General features: G+C 38.2%; 7 protein-coding genes across 7 annotated transcripts in view; 5 read left to right on the top strand and 2 right to left on the bottom strand.

The window, feature by feature from the left end:
* Gasu_00310 (archaeal ATPase / transposase) overlaps nucleotides 1–883 on the bottom strand; it is a 3386-nt gene extending 2503 nt beyond the window's left edge. Inside the window, exons 1-3 of the mRNA XM_005709122.1 lie at nucleotides 557–883; nucleotides 86–499; nucleotides 1–36 (exon numbers count right to left, since the gene is read on the bottom strand). The exon at nucleotides 1–36 is cut by the window's left edge and continues 23 nt beyond it. Of these exons, the coding sequence (XP_005709179.1) occupies nucleotides 1–36; nucleotides 86–499; nucleotides 557–745 (639 nt within the window). The 5' untranslated portion in view covers nucleotides 746–883. The remainder of the gene's footprint in view (nucleotides 37–85; nucleotides 500–556) is intronic.
* A 740-nt stretch (nucleotides 884–1623) lies between these two features.
* Gasu_00300 (cornichon family protein) lies at nucleotides 1624–2428 on the top strand. The gene is made up of 3 exons (XM_005709121.1): nucleotides 1624–1916; nucleotides 1986–2207; nucleotides 2260–2428. Exons 1-3 carry the CDS (start codon nucleotides 1753–1755, stop codon nucleotides 2294–2296), a joined length of 423 nt encoding a protein of 140 aa, XP_005709178.1. The 5' UTR covers nucleotides 1624–1752; the 3' UTR covers nucleotides 2297–2428.
* Nucleotides 2429–2463: 35 nt separating this feature from the next.
* Gasu_00290 (cytochrome B561-related protein) lies at nucleotides 2464–3278 on the top strand. Its single transcript, XM_005709120.1, has 4 exons — nucleotides 2464–2774; nucleotides 2822–2932; nucleotides 2984–3078; nucleotides 3128–3278. The coding sequence occupies exons 1-4, from the start codon at nucleotides 2486–2488 to the stop codon at nucleotides 3251–3253; spliced, it is 621 nt and encodes a 206-aa protein (XP_005709177.1). The 5' UTR covers nucleotides 2464–2485; the 3' UTR covers nucleotides 3254–3278.
* Nucleotides 3279–3283: 5 nt separating this feature from the next.
* On the top strand, nucleotides 3284–3765 carry Gasu_00280 (60S ribosomal protein L32). The gene has a single exon (XM_005709119.1). The coding sequence runs from the start codon at nucleotides 3330–3332 to the stop codon at nucleotides 3729–3731; it is 402 nt and encodes a 133-aa protein (XP_005709176.1). The 5' UTR covers nucleotides 3284–3329; the 3' UTR covers nucleotides 3732–3765.
* Nucleotides 3766–3943: 178 nt separating this feature from the next.
* Gasu_00270 (phosphoglycerate kinase) lies at nucleotides 3944–5540 on the top strand. Its single transcript, XM_005709118.1, has one exon. It carries the CDS (start codon nucleotides 3966–3968, stop codon nucleotides 5424–5426), a length of 1461 nt encoding a protein of 486 aa, XP_005709175.1. The 5' UTR covers nucleotides 3944–3965; the 3' UTR covers nucleotides 5427–5540.
* A 19-nt stretch (nucleotides 5541–5559) lies between these two features.
* Gasu_00260 (kinetochore protein Nuf2) lies at nucleotides 5560–7073 on the bottom strand. Its single transcript, XM_005709117.1, has 2 exons — nucleotides 6545–7073; nucleotides 5560–6492 (listed from the first exon to the last, which is right to left on the bottom strand). Exons 1-2 carry the CDS (start codon nucleotides 7069–7071, stop codon nucleotides 5631–5633), a joined length of 1389 nt encoding a protein of 462 aa, XP_005709174.1. The 5' UTR covers nucleotides 7072–7073; the 3' UTR covers nucleotides 5560–5630.
* A 20-nt stretch (nucleotides 7074–7093) lies between these two features.
* Nucleotides 7094–11668, top strand: Gasu_00250 (DNA topoisomerase II). The gene is made up of 5 exons (XM_005709116.1): nucleotides 7094–7322; nucleotides 7372–7604; nucleotides 7657–8757; nucleotides 8807–8947; nucleotides 8998–11668. Exons 1-5 carry the CDS (start codon nucleotides 7229–7231, stop codon nucleotides 11617–11619), a joined length of 4191 nt encoding a protein of 1396 aa, XP_005709173.1. The 5' UTR covers nucleotides 7094–7228; the 3' UTR covers nucleotides 11620–11668.
* Nucleotides 11669–11672: the final 4 nt, after the last annotated feature.

Raw genomic sequence — 11672 nt, 5'->3', positions numbered from 1 at the left:
CACTTCTGTGATATCCTTTTCTTGAGTAATAACAAACTAAAAAACCTTATGTATAGCAACTCAAACGAACAAACTGGAAACTTACCTTAAATATGGCGTCTCTGTTCAAGAACTCTTGTAGGACTTGGCGGTGAATACGTTTTTCAAACGGCTGAAACGAATTGCTCAGTTTTGGACTCACGTTGAAACGAATACCTTCTACGGGAAGTCTTTCTGGCCTTATAGTTCCGTTGGTTTCAATCTCTACGTGATAACCTTCACTTAATATGGACTTTAATAACGACGACAATGCAGCTCGCTGTATAAGAGGTTCTCCTCCTGTCAATACCATAGCACGAATACGACCTTGTGATAAATTCAACACCGTTTTGGCAACATCAGGTATGGACAAGTTCCGAACTTCAGAAGATTTCTGGTAAACCTTCAAGTCAAATTTATCTCTCTGCTTCTCACGTATACGTGTCAATACTTGTTGTTGTTTCTCTTCTTCAAATAGCCACTACGACAAGTTCACAAAATATATATGGATATATATATATGTCTCCCCACTACTTACTGTATATTTGGTATCACAATAAGCACACTGCAAGTTGCACAATGCTAGTCGAAGAAACACGCTGGGTCTACCAACAAAAGGTCCTTCTCCTTGAACAGAAGCAAAAATTTCGGACACTCGAAGTAAAGCAGGCGTCTTCTCCATAGATACTGAGAATAGACGCTTTGGAATACCACTTATTCTTTGCATCAAAAAGTAGAAAGCTCAACCACGTCACACAATAGTTACTCGATCATCCTTATGAAATGTAAATGATGGAGCCATGTTATTCTATTCACTAGAAATTACAAGAGAGTTTTATCTACTTTGGAATAACCAATCGTGTCCTTCTCCTTTCAACATATAAAACGATACAAATTAGCGCTGTAAAGAAGTCATATAGAAAAATTCAGTGAAGTGGCAATGGTCTCACAATTGGTGATGACTTATTCAAACGATCAATAGGAAGGAGTTTCTATAATCTCTCTTTCTCTCATTTACAATGAGTCAATTGATCGGAACAAAATGGATCAGAGGTTTTATTACAAGTGATTGAAAGATATCTTTGAAGATGCTTTCATTCAAGTTGAAGATTCCTTCCAAGCCTTACATACTCATATTGAGAGTCATGAGAGTTGCAAAGTAAGTTGAAAATGTATGTCCCTTGTTCTCTCTAAGGAATTCAGTTCCAAAGAAGCCTGTGTTGCATAGTAATCGCCTACTCTTTTTTTTCAATATAAAGAAGATGCAATGTGGAGAATAAAGATTTGACACGCAATATATAAGATTAGTTGAAAGAGATTGAGATATATTCATCAATGCCTCTGATTAAGAAATAATGTTACTTGTCATTTCTTTAGAGCTTCTCTCCTTTGGTTGATTGCTCAAAGTTTTCTTATGATATGAGTAGTCCTTTTGAAGCTTTCACTTAAAAATGTTTTAGAATAAGCTATTGAAAGCAAATGAATCGAGTCATTTTGTTACGAATCTCTATTCTTCTTGAAAGCCACTTTCCTGGAAGATCATTTGATTAGTATTCTTGAAAGTGAAAAATAACAAAGTCTCTATTTTAGTTGAGCAAGTTCTTCATTGTGTCTAAATTGGAAAGCTTTAGAAATCCTTTTCTCCCATCTTTTGTTTTCTTTTTGGACATCGCATGCCAAAGTGTGTGTTGGGAGGGAAAGAGGAAAGAAACATAGTATAGTTGCCTTGATAATATGGGATTGGGTCTTGAAGTAGCCTACTGGATTATTGTGTTTCTTATAACTGCTGTTTTATTATTCATGGACATTTATAGTCTCATTCTATTCTCAGATCTACTCATGGATCACTTGAATCCTGTGGAGTTATGTGACAAGGTCAACTTTCTTATTTATCCCGAGTAAGTATGGTTCCTTGTTTTAGCTAGTTAGGTAACGATACCCACATACGAGAATGGCCATCTATTCAGGTTTGGTATTCACTTTTTCTTGACTTTGCTTCTATTTTTGGGTGGCCATTGGTTTGTTGGATTACTAAATACTCCTTTGATAGCGTTTCATATTCAGAAATATGTACGCAATGAACACTTGTTGGATAACACAAGGGTTTTTCGTATAGCAGCGCAGGTACAAAGATATTATGAACTGAAAATGGGATTTTTCCTTTTAACCTTTGTTACTTATCTCTATTGGTATGTTTGTTGACTATTCACGAGTGATTGGTATGATGACTCTTGCATCTAGTTTTATTCGAGCCATGTTAAGTGCTCCTAAAAGTTGAAAGTTGACAGTTCTCGTGTATGACAAGATTTGTATTCTAGTACCGTCTTTTTAAATTGGACGCTATAATACACATACACATATTCATACATATAAATATCAAGTTGCTTTTTCTACTGTCAATGTGATCATCTTCTTGATCTATCTATTCAATAACGATGAAATATCTTGAAAAATTTCTTTTTCTCAAATGTCTTCTACGGATTTGGGTTGGTTAACAGGTTCTTCCGTTTTACCTAAAAAACGGCACTATATTAACAAAGTTTCTGGTCGTTCCTTGTTCGGATTAAGAGCAGCACTCTATAAGGAAGAGGAAGCTTCCAAATTTCGTTGGAAACGTCGTACTAGAAGAAGAAAATGGGACGAAACCAAAAACCCAGGTGTCGAACAAAGAGCAGCCAAAGATATTAATGCTATGGCAGTGGACGTGACAAATAGTTTGGAGAAAAAGGCAGCGTTGTATGAACAACTTTGTGAAGGTTGTAAAGTTTTCGTTTTCAACTACCAACTAACCTCTTCATCATAGCTGGAGTTGATGAGGAATCCGAATATATGGTTGATTTCCAACACAAGTCGTTGTTTGATGAACAAGCAAATACTTTAGAGAATGTTTCAGATGGGATGGTTGGATGGACCGGTACATGCTCATTGTATTATACAAGAGACTTGGCTAACTTGTGAAATGTAGCAAACTTACGAGATAACTCACAACATTTGGACTCTTTGGCTGAGGTAGAAAACGACAAGAAAGAATTGTGGAATATGGAAACATACAGAAAGCTGGTTCGTATCTATAAGAGTGCCTTGTCTTGTATATTGAGAATGGTTCTAGGGTGAGGAAGAATGGAAACAATTAGTTAATAGAGCATTGTGGTGGAAAAAGCATGGATTCCTATTTGGAGGTATTCCTAAAGACCAAATAGACACATTGTATTATGTTTGTTGGAGAACTTCCTAAAACTCTCGAGTCTCTTGTAAATCCCTAAAACGGGATTCTCTACGCGTCGTCGATTGTTGTTATTGGCAATTGGAAAATGCCGACTCCTTTGATTCGTCGCAAGTCTTTGAAAAAGAGAACCAAAAAGTTCAAGCGTTTTCAGTCGGATAGGTTTAAAAGGGTCAAAGAAAACTGGAGAAAACCAAAGGGTATAGACTGCAGAGTACGTAGACGGTTTAAAGGCTCCACTTTGATGCCCAATATTGGGTATGGATCGGACAAAAGGACGAGATATTTGTTGCCAAATGGTTTCTACAAGTTCTTGGTCAACAACGTGAAAGAATTGGAAGCTCTTCTTATGCTGAATCGAAAGTATGCAGCTGAAATAGCCCACGGAGTGTCGGCCAAGAAGAGAAAGGAAATTCTGGAACGAGCCGCAGAGTTGAACATTAAAGTTACCAACGCACGTGCCAGGTTGCGAGCAAGAGAAGCTCAATAAAGGTCTTTTAAGGATTAAACTTTTGTTCAGTAGAAAGCTGGTTTGGGGAAAAGTGAAACACAAACTTAGATATATACTTGTATTTATAGAATATTGTATGCGTCAAAAGGAAAATAGGAGTGAACGTCGTTGGCAGATAATCTCCATTTCATAGAGAATATAATATCATAACGAAAAACTTGCACACAATAGTTCAAAACAGGCATCGATGTTTTCTCACCACAAAAAAAAGGAATGCCTCGGAGATCGACTAAACAGTTGCATTTTGGAGAATTGGGAACTTTTCCTTTTATGCACTTGTTGTTCGTAACTTGTAGTTTTCGGTTCCATATCTGCTCTTATAACCGTTGGAAACATGTTTCCTATTTCAATGGTAAAACACTTGTTTACAATCCAACAACTACAAACAAGACATGGTCATCTTTCTTTCCACCCAAGGCTAACAAGTTTCAAAGTAACATACTGAATCTTCATATGACTACTGCAACTTCTAGCAAAAAGAAATCTTTAAAGGATCTTTCTGCAGCAGATCTCAAGGGTAAAAGGGTTCTGGTCAGATGTGATCTGAATGTGCCGCTAGATGGTAAAAGTATCACGGATGATACCCGAATTAAGGCATCTCTTCCTACTATTCAGTATCTAATAAATCACGGAGCAAAAGTCATCTTATCTTCTCATCTCGGAAGACCAAAGGGTGGTTTTGAAGATCGCTACTCTTTAGCTCCAGTGGCAGAAAGACTCGGTCAGTTACTCGGAAAGAGTGTCAGAATGGCTCCTGATTGTATTGGTGACCAAGTAAATAATATGGTTCTTGCTATGAATGATGGAGATATCATTCTGTTGGAAAACGTTCGTTTTTACACCGAAGAAACTGACAATGATCCGGATTTCAGTCGCAAACTGAGCATGAATATGGATCTTTACGTCAACGATGCTTTTGGTTCAGCACATCGAGCGCACGCTTCCACAGAAGGAGTCACACAGTTCATTCGTCCAGCAGTCGCTGGTTTCCTGTTGGAAAAGGAATTGGAATACTTACAGAATGCTATACAAAATCCTGAGAGACCATTTGCTGCTATCATCGGAGGTTCCAAAGTATCTTCCAAAATTGGTGTTTTAAAATCACTTATCGAAAAGTGTGACGTAATTATTATTGGAGGTGGTATGGTTTTCACTTTTCTAAAAGCAAGAGGACTATCAGTAGGTTCTTCTTTGGTAGAAGAAGACAAGTTGTATTTGGCAAAAGAAATAGAACAAATGGCGGCACAAAAAAAGGTGGAACTTATATTTCCACTTGACCTACTTGTTGCAGACAAATTTGATAACCATGCAAATGTCAAAACAGTGTCTTTCTCTCAAATTGAGGAAGGTTGGATGGGACTGGATATTGGTCCGGCTACTATAGAAATGATCGAGTCAGCTCTTGCCAAATGTAAAACCATACTATGGAATGGACCTATGGGAGTTTTTGAAATGGAAAATTTTGCTAGAGGGACCTTTCAAGTTGCTCGAATATTAGCAAAGTTAACAGAACAAGGCGCAATAACTATTATTGGAGGTGGAGACTCGGTTGCAGCAGTTGAAAAAGCAAACTTGGCTGATAAAATGTCTCATATCTCCACAGGAGGAGGTGCTTCTTTGGAGTTGATCGAGGGTCGTGTTCTTCCAGGTGTCGCTGCTTTGGATGATGCTTAAGAACATTTGGAAACCAATAAAGTGTGGTTTTTTGTGGGGTTCGAATGAGAATGCTCGATATTCCATCGATTGGAGGTTCAGAGAACGGATTGCTATAAAAGAGTCAAATTGTATTCCTCTACAAACAGTAGAAACAATGGGATATCTATTTACTATGTCAACATCGGATACTATATGGAGGGATTTGTTATCCTTACACAAGTTTTACCAATTCGTAGAAACTTCGAATTTGCCTTGATAAGATGATAATGACTGCATCACAGAGAAAAGTTCACGATGATACTTCACCACGCTCGCTTCTAATGTACGATACTTTTCTCGCACTTTGTCCACTTCCCTTTCGTGTTCATTCAGCATTTCTTGTATTTTGTCTTTGGTGGTTTGAATAAGTACGTTGGTTCTATCAATGCGTCTTTCAACTTCTTCCCTTTCTCTATTTACTTCAGAACGATCTTGACAAACTTGATCATAGGATTCATCTGCATATCGCTTCTTCTCTTCAGCTTGCATCTGTAGTCGTGATATTCGCTCTTCAACATTGGACAACTGTCTCCGATAATGCGACTCGGAAGATTTCAGTCGTTTCAACTCTTCTTCGTAGTCAACTATCCGTTGTCTCTTCTCAGATAACCCATCTTGAAGTATCCGCCATTCATTCATTTGCTCTTCGCATTCTTGCATCAACTTGAACGTTTGTCGAAGTTCCCTTTCACAATCTTCCAAGCCGCTGATTCTTAACTTGAGATCCTTGGTTCTCCTTTCTATACTTTGAGTGGTCTGCTTGTCATTCTCCAGTTGTTCACTCATATCTTCAATCTCCTTCTTAGCCTTTTCAGGACTAGGTACTACCATTTCTTGCAACTTATTACACTCTTGCTTTTCATTTAAAATATTAAATTTAGTACTAGATATTTTATCGCTTCTTGATGCAACTTCTGCTTTCATTTCTTTGATTTGCTTCTGAAGAGAAGCTTGAGATTTGTTATATTGGGCAATGTCCCCCACCAATTCTTCGGCTTGCTCTTGTAAAGATTGGGCGTAAGGTGCCATCTCCTCGTCTTCACATCTATCCAAAGGACTCGATACCGTTTTTGTAACCAACAAACGTTATTACTTACCTCAATTTCTTCACTTTTTCCCTCAATTCGTTCAACTCTTCTTCTGTTTGTTGCTTTCTCGTTGTTATCTCTTCTGAGCGTCCTTGTAATTCCAGAAAAGTCACCAACCGCTCTTCCCGGAATTTGGCAAAGTTTATTATAGCACTTAATATTTTCTTTGTTCTAGCGTACTCAGGTTTTAAATAGTCTTTCATAGAAAATTCGTGATAACCACAAGCTTCTAATAGCTTTTGCAAATTTCGGTGAAAGTTCAGCTGTCCTACCGAGTATTCGTGAAGTTCAGGGTAAGATAACACATCGAGCGCTTGAAAAACCGGTTGTTGTAACTCGTCTCGTGATATTCCAAGAAGAAGTTCCAAAATCTGTTCATAAGTTGCTCGAATGCCTTCCGAGGTAGGTTTCTTCAGTTGTTCTTCGGAAAACGGAATTTGAAGTTCCTTCAAGCACTGTACTATTTCTTCAGCATTGAGAATAGGAAAAGAGTATTGTGGACCCTTCACTTTGGGACTTTTAGAAGGCGTATACATTCAATATCGAACTTTTCAAGAATAGGAAAGATTAGAAGAGAGAGGGAAGGAGGAAAAAAATCCAAAACGGTTGATTGCGCGCCCAATTGCTATTCAAATTTGTTCATTCAAAATTGGGTTTTGACATTTCCTTTTTGGTGCCAACAGAAACAACGAAATGGACGCAACGAGCTCTTACAAGACGGTGGAGGACACATACCAAAAGCTGACTCCAAGAGAGCATGTATTGTTGCGACCAGATACATATATTGGTATGTCAATACAAGAAAAGTCTTTTTTCTTACTTACTCTTCCGTCGAGGCTCGGTGGAACGGACAACTCAAACCTTATGGGTATACGATAGAAAAGACCAACGGATGAGCTTTCGTGAAGTATCATTCGTCCCTGCGCTGTACAAAATTTTTGATGAAATCTTAGTCAATGCAGCTGATCATAAGCAACGTGACCCTTCCATGAATACGATTCGTGTTGATATTCACAAGGAGGATAACAAAATATCCATATATAACAATGGGAAGGGCATCCCCGTAGAGGTAAGAGATGTATGTAAAACAGGAAAATTGCTTCCAACATTGTCTATTGCAGATACACAAAAAAGAAAATATCTATGTTCCAGAAATGATTTTTGGCCATCTTCTCACATCATCCAACTATGATGACAGTGAAAAGAAAGTTGTAGGAGGAAGAAATGGTTATGGTGCAAAGTTGACCAATATTTTTTCCAAGTCATTTATTGTGGAGACTGCAGACTCCCAGAGAGGGCTGACATACCGTCAAGAGTTTAGTAATAACATGTCCAGTAGAAAAGATCCCAAGATAATGTCTAATAAGAAAGATGACTGGACGAAAATCACTTTTGTTCCAGACTTGGAAAAATTCTCCATGACTCATTTAGACGAAGATATTTTAGCCTTGTTTCAGAAGAGAGTATTCGATGTAGCCGGTTGCAATCCCACAGTCAAGGTTTATTTCAATGGGGAACATCTTCCTATCAAGTCATTCCGTGACTATTGTGAACTCTATTTGATAGATAAGGCTGATGTGCCTCGCATTTATGAGTGTAATGGATCTAGATGGGAGGTGATGTTGTCCGTCAGTGAAGGACAGTTTACTCAAGTCAGCTTTGTAAACTCAATTTGGACAATGAAAGGTGGCACGCATGTCAATCATATTGTGGATCAAATTATTTCCAAAGTGAATGAACATATTGAAAAGAAGCATAAAGGCTTAAAACTGAAACCTTTTCAAATCAAGAATCATCTCTGGGTGTTCGTCAAGTGCCTCATTGAAAATCCAGCCTTTGATTCGCAGACCAAAGAAAACATGACTTCGCGACCCAACACTTTTGGTTCATCTTGTCCCTTATCTGAGGAGTTTATGAAGAAAGTTATGAAATCTAGCATACTGGAAAATGTTCTTTCCTTTGCAAAAATGAAGCAGACTTCAGAGTTGAAGAAGACTGATGGAGGCAAAGCGAAGAAGATTTTAGGTATACCAAAGTTGGATGATGCGAATTATGCTGGAACAAAGGAATCCTTTTACTGTACTTTGATTCTGACAGAAGGAGATTCTGCGAAAGCACTGGCAGTTTCGGGTTTATCAGTAGTAGGTCGTGACTACTATGGTGTTTTTCCGCTACGAGGCAAGTTGTTGAATGTAAGAGAAGCTTCTCACAAGCAAATAATGGTAGAGTACAGAAACGTTTATGAATGAAAAAGAATTCATATCGACTTAGGAAAATGCCGAAATTAACAATTTGAAGAAGATATTGGGTTTACAACATGGGAAAGTATATGACGATGAAACTATAAAGACTCTACGATATGGTCATGTGTTGATCATGACGGATCAGGATAATGATGGAAGTCATATCAAGGTAGCTTATCATTTATTGTTTCGAATATTTTTCATTAATATTGATTGCAGGGTTTGCTTATCAATTTTTTCCATCACTTCTGGCCGAGTTTGTTAGAAGTGAAGGGCTTCCTTCAAGAATTCATTACTCCGATTGTCAAGGCTTCCAAAGGAAATCAAGTTGTCACCTTTTTTACTATACCAGAATACAAAACTTGGAGGACGTCTTTAGAGCAGGAAACCTTAAAGGGTTGGACCATCAAGTATTATAAAGGTCTTGGTACTTCAACTGCTGCGGAAGCAAAAGAATACTTTTCTCATTTAGATCTTCATGTTATTGATTTTATATGGTCTGGAGAACACGATATGGTTGCTATCGACATGGCATTCTCGAAGCAGCGAGTGCAAGAACGAAAGGAATGGCTGGCTGATGTTGATCCTGATACATACTTTGACCATATCGCGGATGATCTTACTTATTCGAATTTTGTCAACAAAGAACTTATTTTATTTTCACTTTCTGATAATGCTCGCTCTATACCCTCGGTTATTGATGGTTTGAAACCTAGTCAACGTAAAGTTTTATTTGGCTGCTTTAAAAAGAAGTTGACGAGAGATATCAAAGTTGCGCAATTGGCCGGTTATATAGCAGAAAATGCAGCTTATCATCATGGAGAAATGTCTCTCATGGCAACGATTGTAGGATTGGCACAAAATTTTGTAGGTGCGTGTAATATCAATCTTTTGGTTCCTTCCGGTCAGTTTGGTACTCGTTTACAAGGCGGAAAAGACGCTGCTTCTGCTCGTTATATATTTACCAGACTTGCTCCCATTACACGTTATCTCTTTCCAGAAGCAGATGATGCCGTACTTCACTATTTAGAAGAAGATGGACTATCGATTGAACCCAATTATTATTGTCCTATTATTCCTCTCGTTTTAGTGAACGGTGCTGAAGGTATCGGTACTGGATGGTCTACTAACGTTCCTTGTTACAACCCAAAAGATGTCATTGAAAATATTCGTCGACTTATTCATGGACACGAGCCTCATACAATGCATCCTTGGTATAGAGGCTTCCGTGGATCCATTTGTTTCTCGGGTTCTAGTACTTATGATATTTATGGAAAAGTATATCGAGTGCGTGATCATTTGGTCCGCATAACTGAGCTTCCATTGAAGACATGGACGACGCCCTATAAAGAATGGTTAGAAAGCATCATGTTGTCTTCAGAACAACATAAATCTGGAGAAACAAGTTTTATAAAAGAATTGTTCGACAGAAGTACGGAAAGGTTGGTCGACTTTCTCATCAACTTACATGAAGAAGCCTATAAACAATGTGAAACACAAGGCTTTCACAAAAAATTCAAATTGGGCTCAACTCTATCAACTTCCAATATGGTCTTATTCAATGCAGAAGGTAAGATTCAGAAATACGACGATCCCATCGATATGTTGAAAGAATTCTTCCATATTCGCCTACGGCTATATGAATCCCGCAAGCAGTATCTTCTTCAAGAACTCACAGTTCAGGTTGAGAAACTAGAAAATCGTGTTCGCTTTATTCTCCAAGTTATTCAAGGCGAAATCAAAGTAGCCAATGTGAAAAGAAAAGACCTCATTGTCACATTGACCAAGCATCATTTTAAGAAAATTTACAACAATAATACTGTCTCGGACAACAAAGACGAAGAAGAGGAAAAAGAAAATGATAGTGAAACTGGCAGTGGCTATGACTATTTGCTATCTATGCCCATTTGGAGTCTTACCCAAGAAAGAATCACCAAACTTACCGAAGAACGAGATAAGAAGATAGAAGAAATGAAAAGATTGGAGCAAACCGCGCCATCAGACCTTTGGTTACAGGACCTAGAGAAACTGGAGCAAATATTGGATGAAAGCTTAAGTTGGGAAGAAGAAGAGTCATTGTCTTTGAAACAGGCAGCAATGGAAGCAAAGAAACAACAAAAAACGAAGCTTAAAGGCAAAAAGAATATTTTGATGCAGTCTCTACTTGCCAACGCGGAACAAGATGATAAAAACTTGGAAGAAATTCCTCCACCTTCCTCGAGAAAAGCTTCACAAGCCAAGAAACAGAGCAAAAATTCAAAGTTGAGCGTCACCTATCCAAAAGTCTCAGAAGACACGCTAGGAATAAGTTGGGTAGGAGGCCGGCAGGACGACATGGATATTTCGATGTCTCAAACAAAAGTTACGTCTCCCTTCAAGTACAAGAATCCACCTATCAATGATACGGAAGATGCGGAAGTGGAAAGCTTACGGAAAAGGTTGGAAACTAATATACAACTGGGTAACCACCAATTCTTACATACAAAACAAGGAAAAGAAAAAACAAAGCAATTGCGGCCGTTGCATAAGTCAACTCGAGAAAATATAACAACATCCAAAGCAACCACCTTTACGAATCAGTCGAAGAATACAAAGTCACAGGCCAAAAAAGAAACACAAAAATCAAGCAACAAAAGCGTTGAGAATACACAAGCACAGCAACAGTCGTCGTTATTCAACAACGAAGCAAAGGAAGCTAGCCAGACTCGACATACGAGAAAGTTACAGTCTGATTTGTTGTCCAAGAGAGTCCCTGTTTATGTAGTGAGTGACTCTGAAGAAGAAGACCACGATAGTGAATATCAGGTTGATGACGAGGAAGATACCGATTTTAGTCCATAAAGAAAAAGCATTTGTTGATGACTACTTTGTGGAAGTGAGGTTCTTCATCACCT

The sequence above is a fragment of the Galdieria sulphuraria genome (assembly GCF_000341285.1).
Source record: "Galdieria sulphuraria unplaced genomic scaffold scaf_0, whole genome shotgun sequence".
NCBI classification, from domain to species: domain Eukaryota; phylum Rhodophyta; class Bangiophyceae; order Galdieriales; family Galdieriaceae; genus Galdieria; species Galdieria sulphuraria.
Note: the sequence above shows the minus strand (reverse complement) of the source record. Positions and strands in the feature narration are given on the sequence as shown.

Bases quoted from the DNA above. Each gene is read 5' to 3' on its own strand.
- Gasu_00300 (XM_005709121.1), top strand. From the start codon at position 1,753: ATGGGATTGGGTCTTGAAGTAGCCTACTGGATTATTGTGTTTCTTATA. The intron at 1,917-1,985 runs GTAAGTATGGTT...CCATCTATTCAG, and splicing joins AACTTTCTTATTTATCCCGA to GTTTGGTATTCACTTTTTCT. The intron at 2,208-2,259 runs GTATGTTTGTTG...TCTTGCATCTAG, and splicing joins TTTGTTACTTATCTCTATTG to TTTTATTCGAGCCATGTTAA.
- Gasu_00290 (XM_005709120.1), top strand. From the start codon at position 2,486: ATGTCTTCTACGGATTTGGGTTGGTTAACAGGTTCTTCCGTTTTACCT. The intron at 2,775-2,821 runs GTTGTAAAGTTT...TCTTCATCATAG, and splicing joins GTATGAACAACTTTGTGAAG to CTGGAGTTGATGAGGAATCC. The intron at 3,079-3,127 runs GTTCGTATCTAT...GAATGGTTCTAG, and splicing joins TGGAAACATACAGAAAGCTG to GGTGAGGAAGAATGGAAACA.
- Gasu_00280 (XM_005709119.1), top strand. From the start codon at position 3,330: ATGCCGACTCCTTTGATTCGTCGCAAGTCTTTGAAAAAGAGAACCAAA.
- Gasu_00270 (XM_005709118.1), top strand. From the start codon at position 3,966: ATGCCTCGGAGATCGACTAAACAGTTGCATTTTGGAGAATTGGGAACT.
- Gasu_00260 (XM_005709117.1), bottom strand. From the start codon at position 7,071: ATGTATACGCCTTCTAAAAGTCCCAAAGTGAAGGGTCCACAATACTCT. The intron at 6,493-6,544 runs GTAAGTAATAAC...TCCTTTGGATAG, and splicing joins GAAAAAGTGAAGAAATTGAG to ATGTGAAGACGAGGAGATGG.
- Gasu_00250 (XM_005709116.1), top strand. From the start codon at position 7,229: ATGGACGCAACGAGCTCTTACAAGACGGTGGAGGACACATACCAAAAG. The intron at 8,758-8,806 runs GTAGAGTACAGA...ATATCGACTTAG, and splicing joins CTTCTCACAAGCAAATAATG to GAAAATGCCGAAATTAACAA. The intron at 8,948-8,997 runs GTAGCTTATCAT...TATTGATTGCAG, and splicing joins ATGATGGAAGTCATATCAAG to GGTTTGCTTATCAATTTTTT.